Source organism: Mytilus trossulus, chromosome 6, assembly GCF_036588685.1.
Source record: "Mytilus trossulus isolate FHL-02 chromosome 6, PNRI_Mtr1.1.1.hap1, whole genome shotgun sequence".
Lineage (NCBI taxonomy): Eukaryota > Metazoa > Mollusca > Bivalvia > Mytilida > Mytilidae > Mytilus > Mytilus trossulus.
In genome coordinates, this window is record NC_086378.1 from 84370235 (window position 1) to 84382260 (window position 12026).

A 12026-nucleotide genomic window follows, 5' to 3' on the forward strand; every position below is an offset into this window, starting at 1 on the left:
GTTGTTCTATTGCAAAAAGAGTTTTAATGATAAAACAAACACTTTGTGAGTTTTGGAAAACTGATATTCTCTGAGGTCCATTGCCGAAGTGAACGTCACTAGGTATTTGACGTGTCAATCTAACAAAAGGTTTTCAGAAACAAAAGACAGTTATTGTTGTATTTTATTTTCATAGAGAGAATAAAGTATGTATTGTTATTTCAAACGTAAAACCACTCGAAGTTTTCCTCAGTGAATTTACTTGTTCTGCAGGTGCATATGCTTATTTTTTAATATCCCATTTATGTAGAAAATCTATTTAATAGTTTCAATATGGAATAAATAAAAGTTATACAAGTCAGGAATATAGCAGTTGTATTATATTCGTTTCATTTGTTTTAGCTTTTGATTTTGGTATTTGATTAGGTACTTTTCCGTTTTGAATTTTCCTAAGAGGTCAGTATTTTTGTGATTTTACTTTTTTTCATACAGATTATCACGTTTATTGGTCGGGTATTTCAGACTTTGGTGAAGTATCGTTCAGACTTTGATCAAGTGTGGTTCAGATTTGTATGCTAGGTTTCAGTCGTTGGTGGAAAATGATTCAGACATTAGAATGATGTCAATTGTTAAGATATGGAAAACAGGTCGTAAATTGATTAAAACTGTTTCAGCCTGCGGGAGTGCAAGTTCAGACTTTTCAAATAGCCATTACAAGTTACAAATACAAGAAAACGATCGAAAAACCTTTAGTACAATTCAGACCGATTAAGGTTTCCTTCACTGATTTGTAACTACATCTACACTGTACCGAACACTAGACTTTAAACACCCGTTTGACAGTTTTTACTTAAGAAAGGTAACACATGAAAATCAAAATGTAAATAAAAAAAGAAAAAAAGTAGAAACAGTATAAAAAGACGAAAAATATCATTCGCAATACCCTTCTACAGGGAAAACTTAGAATAAGTAATAGACACGAGCACTTACGTCACAAATAACCAAAAAACACTTGGCGCATTTTGAGGTCTACGTCATTTTGTGAAAAAATATAAAACAAAAAATATACCACTGCATCGAGTGTGATAGTATATTCATAAAACCGTGACAGTTACATTTTGAAATCTAAAGCGCGAGCCTCACCTGTTTTAATTACGTCACAATCGGAAAGAGGAAAGAAAGAAAATTTAACGTCATAATCAAATTTTGACCAATGAAGAACTGATTATCAAACGAACCACACTTTGATTAAATGAAATGATCAACAACTCAGAAAACGAATAAACCGAGTAAGAATTAGAGAAAGTTGTTTATTGAATATGTGTGGTTCTAAATGGTTCGTGCTTCACGGATGTATCAATAAATTCAACAGTAATTTGATCAGCACCGAAATATCCAATAATCTTTAAGGTGTACAAAACAACAGCAATATATAGAAATAAGAAACAATAAATTAAATATATATGCAAATCTCGGTTAATGTATATCTATAATTTAATTTTGAATGTGTCGCGTCTTCTGGTTGGCTGTCATTATTTAGTATCAGCCCATACAGATAATTTAGTCATGTGACCGTTATCGTCATCAACGTTATTTCATGGTTTTCTACGGTTTAAAATGGAATTTAGAATAAAATTATAAGAAATGACTGTAATTTTTTTTCTGTCTATTCGAAATAACATAAAAAAATGTGGTGCACACTGTTAAATAACCCGCTACACGCGGTATTCAGTGGGCACAATTTTTTTTTATTTTATTTCTTCATAGACAGAAAAAATATTACAATCATCCCTTAAATAATCTGTAAGAAAACAATGATGTTACATTTGTCAAACCAATTTATTCTGATTTTGTTAAAAAAAATCTTTTACATTATAAAAATATCAATCTGAACCACGCTTGTATGATTTTAGAATTTCAAAGTTGACTCAAGTTGAATATCTTTAGTAGAGATTGTATAGATATGAGTTCTCCGATAGAATATTAATAAATATGAGTTTGTACAATTCTAAAGGATTTTAGTTGATAAAAGTTAATATATTAATGACTCTAATAGAGACTGCGTAGATATACATTCACAACGAATAGCACTCATGCGCAATTTTTAGTGGTAAAACAAAACCAAAGTAGACAAAGGTTGGACATTGCAAGAGAAGTTGCGCATTTGTACATCCCAAATTATTAGATTTTGGCTTTTGTATATCACCATGATTTGTCTTTTTTCCTTCGTTTTGTCCAGATTTTAACACAGTATAACTACTGTAACTCAGTCTGTATTTGTAAGCTAGACTTTTAGAATATACTTTAATCACTAAATTACCTGCACAATTTATTTTCAGAAATCAGCAATACTACGGTTGTTATATGTCGACCATGGTCTGGTTACCTTACTGATGAGCATCTTTGCTTATACCGTGTTTCCTATATAACGTTCATTTTACTCAATCTTGTGTTGTTTTTGTAGAATTGTGTTCGTCTTTTAGCATTTTAGGTTTTTGTTTGCACAGGCGTTTTTAGTTTGGCTTTGAACTATTAGGATATGAGAGAGGTTATGATATTCAAACTCTTTCAACTTGATGTGACCTTGATGAGAAAAGGTCAATTAACAGAATAAAGGCCACTTTATATATTATACTCTCTTGTTGGTTAAGGTTGGAACTTAAACCGTTCAAAATATGTTAACGGCAGTATCTTTAGTTATACCTCAGAAAATTAAACGTTTTTTTCTATTGTTGAACCATTGTTAATCTTAAGAAAAACCCGGAAAATAGTCCATAAAATGAGGTAAACAAACTAAACTTGAAAGACAGCATATTTATGTTAAAAGGATGGGCATCACCGTATTATCATATTGAAATTAGACAAGATAGAGGTGTGAATATCAAATCTTCCACAAATCCCGACTGAGGACTTATGATAATGCATGTCAATAAGAAATTATTGTTGAAGTTGTGTATTGAAATTCTATTGCAATGCAATTATTTTATTTTATTTTTCTAGAATATATGCATATGTATATCTGTGTTGTATTACATAACAATCCGGCTTCTCGAAGAGCTAGAGACAATCCTCATTTTACCGCCTGAAATAACAAAAAATAACAATTAAAAGATGACAAGCATTTTACTCCTAAAATAAGATTTATGAGGGCTGCTGTTTGTTTTTATCTATTTCATTTACTTACCAATAAACAACTCTTTATTGATATATAACTAATCAAACAACTTTTGCTTTTTCAACAATAAGCGTGTGTTTTATTTCCCACAGTTGTAGTTCGTTTTAAAGGGAACAACGCCTGTGCATTTAGTGTCTATAGACGTCATTTTCTTGTCGAATCTATGAACGACTGTCTTTTGAGGATGTTGAGGAGTCTATACGATGTAAAAAGTAAACACAAACGATACTTTTATGACTAGATTTATGTTTGAGGGCATTAAATACAGTTACAGGGCACATAGGTAATGACGCTGCTAACGTAAATTGTTATTTTTGCGACGTCAAACTATCACTTATCGGGAAAAGATTCAGTTTTGAAAAGTGCTTAGAACGCAAGAAATTATAAAACGTGATGTTTTTCAATTTTTTATCACTCAAACTAATTTAACTACAGTTCATGGACCCCTCTTTTTTATAATGCCATTTTGTTTTATTGAGTTAGAAGATTATGTGTGCCAATTTTCATGAAAACGTCAAAAGTGCATTTTTTTCTAATTGTGTTTTTATTCTACATTTGTGAAAATTTAGTTAAATATAAATTATTTGAAAAAACTAATTGCACAAATTTAAAGGACGTGTATATGAGACAGAATTTACAATTTAACAAAAACAGCTTGTGTTTATCTTTTAAAGCAAAAATGTTATGTATACCTGTCGAAAGGGAAAGTACCTCCACAAATCCGAATTTTAAGCAAACATCTAAAATTTCGACCTCATTTTACTCAAAAAGTAGCAGATGAGGTATATTTTTTATAACATATTTGATTTAATCAGGTAAAAATTAGCCTAAATGCAATGTTTAGCAAAATAACAATATGGGATCAAAACTGTATAGTATGCCCTTAAAACTGAAAAGCACCTTCAAACAATCAAATTGACTTCTACATCGAAACAAAATCATTGTGCACATGACTACTTCAATCCATAGCACTTCACCGTCATCACCCATACGCACTTAAGGAAGTTGCTTGTCAGGTTTTGCGATTTTTGTCAGATTTTTGGAATCCTCCGGTTTTATCTATTAAAATGCCTTAAAAAAATGTCGATCGACCCCCATTTTTCTTTTTCTAAATCTGTTACATGTATAAAAATAAGCCATTTGTAAAAGTCTTAAAAAATGTAAATATTTTTTTAATAGTATTTGATTATTAAAAAACTTGTCAATGATAAGCTAAGAAAAGTCAAGAGAGAAAATTTTCCCGCCAATATTTGAATTGCTTATATCTCGAAAACAAGCACATTGACCTATATACGTTTTTTTTGCGCTTTTGATTCCTTTATTATTTCCCTATCATTATCAATTAGTGCTTTGAAAAGTTAATTTTTATGAAACTTAGAAGCAAACTCCCTTAAGTCAAGCTAACAACAATCATAATAATGTCAACATAGTATTTTATCGCCTAACCATCGCACGTCAGCGTGAAAATCGCGGTGCAGAGTCTTACGTATAATATATATATATCACTTTTGCATTACATACTTATCCGACTTCTTGCTGAGCTGAAAGTTCCATCTCTTGATGTTGATACTAAATAGCAATAAACATCATAAATATAAAACAAGGAGCTGTGGTAAGAATACAGTTGTCTTTTTATAATTAAACCGATAGTTTCATTTTCCCAATTTTGACGTTTCACGTGATTGTGTATTCTCTATTTTGGTTAAAATTAAAGAATATGAGACCCGTACCAATTGTTGTTATCTGTCCGATTGATGTGGTTGAGTTTCAGATTTTGCTATCAGCTTCGGGGCTTTCCGTTTAGAACTTTCATCAGAGTTTGTTAGTTTTGCAATTTCATGTTATACTGTTTCGTCGAAAAAAGTAACCCTTATTTTCGTTTTTATGTGATTTCTCCGTTTTTTTGGCGTTTCTTTGCGTAAGTGTTTATTTTTGGAATTCAGGAAAACTGTTATTTTTTTTTATATATAAATGAAATCGCTTATCTGTTAAGATGTTTTCTTTTTAACTATTTATTTATGTTCATCCGAACTTTTTTTTTTATCAATTGTCCAATGAAGATGATCTATTCTAGTTGTCGAGGCACTCATGTCATTTTTTCTTGAAATCGACATGACATATAAAACGTACATAAAACCACGAAAAAAAGTCGAAAAACCATTAGATCATACAAGTTAACTCAAATGTTCAATGTTTTTAACTTTTAAAACAGTAAACATACTTGTAAAGCATTCATTATGAACAAGTGTCTTTCTGGTATCCGGTCAAACTTTTGTGTCTTTTGACTTATCTCGTATATTGTCGTAAATGTATCATAACGCTTAAATCTTAAATCTATGTTTACCAAATTTAATACACACCTTTACTTTTCTTAACCTCGCATCCGTTGCAATAACATTTAGAGTTTTCGCAATAGCCAGCTAGACCATTACAACCAGACCCTAAACAACAACCTGCGCAGCCAACGTTACGGATGTATGCTACTTTACAATATCTGTCTGAACAAACTTGCTGAAATGATTCTCGCATACCTGTATATAAAAGAGTAATATTAAAACGGTTGATTGTAACTGAGTTGATTTTCATTAACGCTGTATGTGTTTTAAAAAAGAACAAAATAAATCAAGGCAAATTCTACATTGAGGAGGTCAATAACAACGGACAAAATCAGGCGGTTGCAATCAACTGGTATTATCGTTTCAGTTTTAATTTTAAACAGAGCACTTTTTTATCGAAATTATATAATCTTTTACATCAACTATGAGTAATGAAAGTTATCTTTTAAAACAGTAAACATACTTGTAAAGCATTCATTATGAACAAGTGTCTTTCTGGTATCCGGTCAAACTTTTGTGTCTTTTGACTTATCTTGTATATTGTCGTAAATGTATCATAACGCTTAAATCTTAAATCTATGTTTACCAAATTTAATACACACCTTTACAACAGACAAATTAATTAGAAAAATGTAAAATTTTACCTATAGCAAAGAGAAGAATAGTGAATACAAATGACGTGCTGTTCATTCTGTAGGTAGTATCTGAAATAAAATAAAACTAAGTATTACATACTACCTTAACGTATAAATCAAACATTATCAAATCAGATAAAACAATTAATAAAAAATAAACGTTTAGATACTTTTATTAGAACTCTAATGCGGGGTTCACACATTGCCGATTATTTCTCCCGTCTCACGTTTGAGATCAGACAGCGATACATGTAAGACACAAAAAGTGAAAAAGTCGACTTGATATCCGCAACTATCGGTAATGTCCTATCATTGTCTGAACGCAGTCGTTTAAGTTCGTCACATAATCTTACGGGGCGGGAACGGTCCGGATAGTTCGGCGAAGCACCCCGACAGTTAGAGAGTTAGGTGCGTTTCGTAACATTCGGGCAAACACAGCCGCTTTTGTCTAGTTGGATTGCAAGCGTGACTATCTTTTGACAGATTCTGCTGTATCGGACATAAATTCAAAAAATGGTTCTGTGTTTTCTGGATGGTGTCCTGTGGACAGGAATGATCTGGAGAAATTTTTGTTGCTGTTTTTTCTGCCGATTGAATCCATATTGCATCCAGATCTTGTCGATTGCAAACCTTCTTTGCCAAAACCGTTCTGGAACAGTCCCGTTATTAATACGAATTGATACACACGTCAGAGAACGGGATTATCGGAACATGTTCGCTTAGAAACGGTTGAACACCAACGCTTCCTGAACAATATCTGATTGTTGTCGTGATTAAAAAAAAATGTTTACAAATTTTAATTAGAGTTTGAATTTCCATCCACGATTCAATGGATCTTGATTAGACTTTTGACCAATTTTAAATGAGAGTGTCCTGTCAAGGACAGCAGTAAAAATCATGAATGTGTGATCACAGCGTAAAGGGTATTCGACAGAAACTACCTAGTACGACAGACACTTAACATTAAAATTAATACTTGGCATTGTATTTGGCTTCAGTTAAGAAAGATAATCCACACACTGTATTCTCCCGACTATAAATATTGGTAAATGCAAATAATTGGAACATTTTATCTCTTGTCAAAGGGTCGTCCATAATATATACGTTTTAGATTAAAGCCAATTATATAAAACGAATTGGAAGGTAAAACATTACTTTCAAATTATGTAATGCACATAATCACAGAAAGGCGAGTCTAAAATTATCATGAAAAGAATTATTGTATAATTTACTTTGCACAAAAATATATCTCACAGGAATACGTCTTAAAATTGAAAAAATATATTTTTTTCTATGTTAACTATATGATTGTGCAGTTTATATTGGTCTAATATGTGTGCAAAATCATAAAGTTCATTAAGATTATCCATTAACGTACGTACCTATTTCATAAGACTGAATAAAAAGAAAACAAGAAATAATTTGATTTCATACCACTCAGTCATTAACGTTGCATAAAGAAACTATTTAGATACACGTTAGCTGTTCCAAATCTGAAACTAACATTTCATGTTTCCAGCGGTGAATATAATGTTACCAAATCCGATATAAATATCATGAATTATCGAAAGTTATAAAATATATTACTGCCGACGTTATATAAAAAAACAACTTCAGCAGATATATATTTTAATACTTTTGATAATTTATAATTTGTAATCATCTTTTATGAATATTAGTCTTTATTTGTATGTTTTGGAGATTAACTGTACTTCATTTTTGTAGTTGATTCTTGCTACTGTTTTTGTCAATACATTTTCTTTTATATCGTTTAAAATATTAAAATATTTAAAATTACTTACCACTGATTATATCATGAATCGTACTCCGAGTCTTAACTTTTATGTTTTGAAACATGAAAAGCCAGGTTATTCCGTTATAGTTCTTATCGTGCAATTTGTATCCACAAATAGCAAGGTTACAGGATCTTAATTATTTTACGACTTATTATATTAAACTTTAACACTCGTTTTTGTTTAATTTCTTAATCAAATATACAAGATGTTACAATTTGATTAATTATTGTAATTAATATAAATCTTATATTATCCATGGGCCACCAGAATACGTTGTACGCCTTAAAAAGATAAGAATAACATTTTAAAATGTCCGTGCTTCTGAAGTTCTTTTCTTGGATTACTTTCATCATGAATATTAATATGGTTATAAATGTATATATATTAACATATTTTTCGTGTGTCACAAATTATATACATTGTAGAAATTCTATTCATTGTATATATCTGTAGTGTCTGTTGCTTTTACTTTATGTACGTAAATCAACACAGAATTAAACGTCAACTATCACAAAAATTAAACTTATTTGCCTGAGTTAACTGGCACTCAGACATTTCTACAAAGAAATAAGCACAACCCAGAAATGAATGGATTGCCTTAAAAAAAATTGATTACGAGATACGACACTAATTTGGATCATTTTCTGAAGAAAACTAAATGTCGGCAATAGGAATATAGTCACCAAAAGAAAAAAATGTATTATAAAAGGAAGAAAATCAATCATGCGAGACTACTAATATAGGATGAATAATTTATAAAGCAACTTAATTTTGTAAACACATTTACCAATGTCCCTAACACTAAACGACAAAAATTTAGCCGCACACTTCATGTTTATCTCTTCAGTTGAAATTTTAATTCATTATGCATTTATTTGTTCATTCATTTATTCATCTATTAATTGTTAGGCTGACAAATAATTGTCTACTGACGATTGGGATGTTTCGTACGGTCACAAAGCTTTCAAACTATTTTAGTACCTGCACCTACCTATACATGCTATACATTCGAAAGTCATCACATTATAGTTATTTTTTATTTCGCTATCACATGTACATTGTTTTCACGTGAATTTTACATACAATAGTTTACGTAAATTGCACGAATAATGAGCGTCTGAACAATTAAGGCTAACGTAGTTTACCTCTGTTTAAAATTCGATTTAGGGAAAACAAACTTTCAATTTGATTACAACTGGCATATTCCAGACTTAGTACTGGACAAAATGAGGGTGGAACCTGGTTTTTTTGCTAACCAACTCTTCCACTTATATGACAATATTACAACAGATCTCCATAATGAAAATACTCATCACAGAGAAAACGCACTATCAAATAATATAACAGTTGACCCAACATGAAAGCTTCAAAACAACAAAGAACAATATCCATCAACGACAGACAGCACAAACAGTGACACACTTATGTGACGTACATGTAACTGTGAATTATATACCATTCATTTTACTACAAGTCTAAATTACTAGCATGACAATGCCGGTATTGAGACGCTATTCATAATAAATTAAACTACAATTGATAACACTAAATAATAAATCGTTCGATCTGAGAAGAACTGTTCAGATCAAAGTGGCCGTTTTAGATTAAAAAAATGGTGTTCGTGTGTTTTTACAAAGGGATACATTCCTAAAGTTGTTATTTCAAAATGATAGAAAAGGTGAGATGAAAGATATAAAGGGACATTTAAACTCATAATTCAAAAACAGACAGACAATATTAATGCAAAAGAAATAAACAAAGAGATTAAAAGACACGCACCGCTTTACAAAACAAAAAATAGAAATTCAAAGACTGAGCTGCATCAATTTAAAAAAAGAAGATGTGGTATGGATAGCTTATTTAATAACTCTTAACAAGAAACTTATGTCACAGACATTCACAACTTAAGGTCACAACAATGAGCGAATCCCTTTGCGTAATGACAGTTTAAAGCCAATCACTACTGGGGTTGTTGTTAGGTGCTTTGAAAGGTTGGACAAATCATACTCCACAGAGGCCCCCTTTTAAAAAAAAGCGGGGGGGGTCTGTGGAGTATTATTTAAATACAAGGCCGTTTATCAATTTAATTTGGTAGGTTGCATATGAGTTAAAGAATAAGGGTTAGTAGTTACGACAATATGTCGTAACTACCACTACAAAAGTCAAAAATTCTGAAAAGACCAATTTTTGTCTAAATTTGCATGAATTTTTACTTGACATTCTTAATTTGTCTAAATAATTTATAAAAATTCTTGACAAAGTAGGAATTTTTTCATAAGGTTCTTGATTTTTCTTGACTAGTTGTCTTGACAGTATGAACATTGTCTTAAAATTTCATCTGATAAGAGTCTAGATTTGTCTCGACCAATTCTTGACTGTCTTAAATTTTTCTCGATCTGTCTTGACACTTTCTTGACATTCTTAATAATGTCTCGATCTGTCTTGACATATTCCTGACATTCTGAATAATGTCTGAATGTGTGTCGACACATTCTTGACAGTCTAAAATATGTCTTGACACTATCTCAACAGTATAAATTTCGCCTTTAAATGTGAACAGACTTATTCTGCACTGTTTGTGACATTCTTTTGCTGTTATATACTTATTATGGCTAAACTCAACTTTGAAGTATCAAGGATTAATTTGGTATAGTAAGATACCCTTTTGGTGCAACTTAGTTGGAATACCCTGAATAATCTCCCATGTAGTTTGTTTTTGGTTTATTCTTATTAAACGTTTAATTAAATGTTTTCACTTGGAATATAAGTTGCAGTTGCTGAAAACAGCATTTAGATGTTTGCCGTTCGCAAAACTGTCAGTCAAATTTGATTTACTAAAATAGGTGTCTATTAATCAGTTTTAAAATGTGGCCATGCGTCTCTTTTGGACCCCAAAATTCATCTTTTGGGTTTGTGTGGCTAAAAGAAGAGGGGATGGAGCTTTCGTGAAGGTCGAAGAATTTGTTCCCATCTTGATGCAAAAACCTTATTCATTTTTTAGGATAACCGAAAGACATTTTTTATTCCAATTTGAATGTTGAATTTTATAATTTGTTAACAAACAAAAATTTGTTTGATTACTCCTTCTGGAAAAGAAAAACAATGTTTAGATCTATATTATGCATGTCTTTTTGGGATCCATTTCATAAGACCAATTATTTCTATAGAAAAAGGACGCATTATAAATACATTTTTTTTTTTATTATTCCTGGGGTATATGACACTTTTCTTTTAATCTTTGGGAAATATTAATTTTTTCTCTCATTTTAATGATGATTTTTAAATTGTAGTGGTATGGTCGGTCAACTGATAAGTCGTATGGCTTATTACAGGTAAAGCAGTTATTTCTATTTGACAGTTGCGAGTACTCTGGGTGTGTGGAATACCTTAATTTTATAGGGAACATCCTGGCCATGTGTATTACTTAATATATATTCCAAGATGACAGTACACATTATCTCTTCTGTTAAATGCATTTTCTGTATATCATAATAATTTGCTATTTATATAGAAACCACATTTTGATACAATAATTATTTACCATATAAACATTGAATATTATGAATGTAGAATGAAATATGTCTACAGTATGATTGGTTTTAATCATTTAATTTATAAGATTTAGGAATCAAATTTGTAATTATTAAAAAACCCAATTTTAAATTGTTGTATATCAACACATCCACATTTAAATTTTTTAACACATTAGAGTTCATAGCCATAATTGCATTTGTAAAGATATTTATGTACCCAATTTTTCATTTTTTTACATGCCCAACTTTTATTTTTTGGAGTGTAACTTGAAACAAGAGTATATTACATAAAGAGAAATAAAGATTAGTCATGATTTGTTAAACTCAGAACTGTCACGTAACTTTAAGACACATTTCAAAATGTTCAAAATATGCCAGCCATACTGACAAAAATAAGAATGACGAGAACATGTCGAGAAATTTCAAGACAGTATTTAAATGTCAAGAATTTGTCAAGACATTTTAAGACCATATTCAGAATGTCAAGAATATGTCAAGTAAATTTCATACATATTTGACATAAATGAGAATTTGTCAAGAAAAATTAAGACACAAGTCATACTTTTGGAGAA

General features: G+C 30.7%; 1 protein-coding gene across 2 annotated transcripts; it reads right to left on the reverse strand.

The window, feature by feature from the left end:
* Nucleotides 1-2935: 2935 nt before the first annotated feature.
* On the reverse strand, nt 2936-8063 carry LOC134723825 (uncharacterized). 2 transcript variants are annotated; one of them, XM_063587372.1, is made up of 5 exons: nt 7928-8059; nt 6135-6194; nt 5515-5685; nt 4676-4723; nt 2936-3061 (listed from the first exon to the last, which is right to left on the reverse strand). In XM_063587372.1, exons 1-5 carry the CDS (start codon nt 7980-7982, stop codon nt 3009-3011), a joined length of 387 nt encoding a protein of 128 aa, XP_063443442.1. In that variant the 5' UTR covers nt 7983-8059; the 3' UTR covers nt 2936-3008. The 2 variants fall into 2 exon arrangements, with proteins under 2 accessions (XP_063443442.1, XP_063443443.1); XM_063587373.1 differs by lacking the exon at nt 4676-4723 and having other exon boundaries at nt 7928-8063.
* Between the last annotated feature and the right edge of the window lie 3963 nt (nt 8064-12026).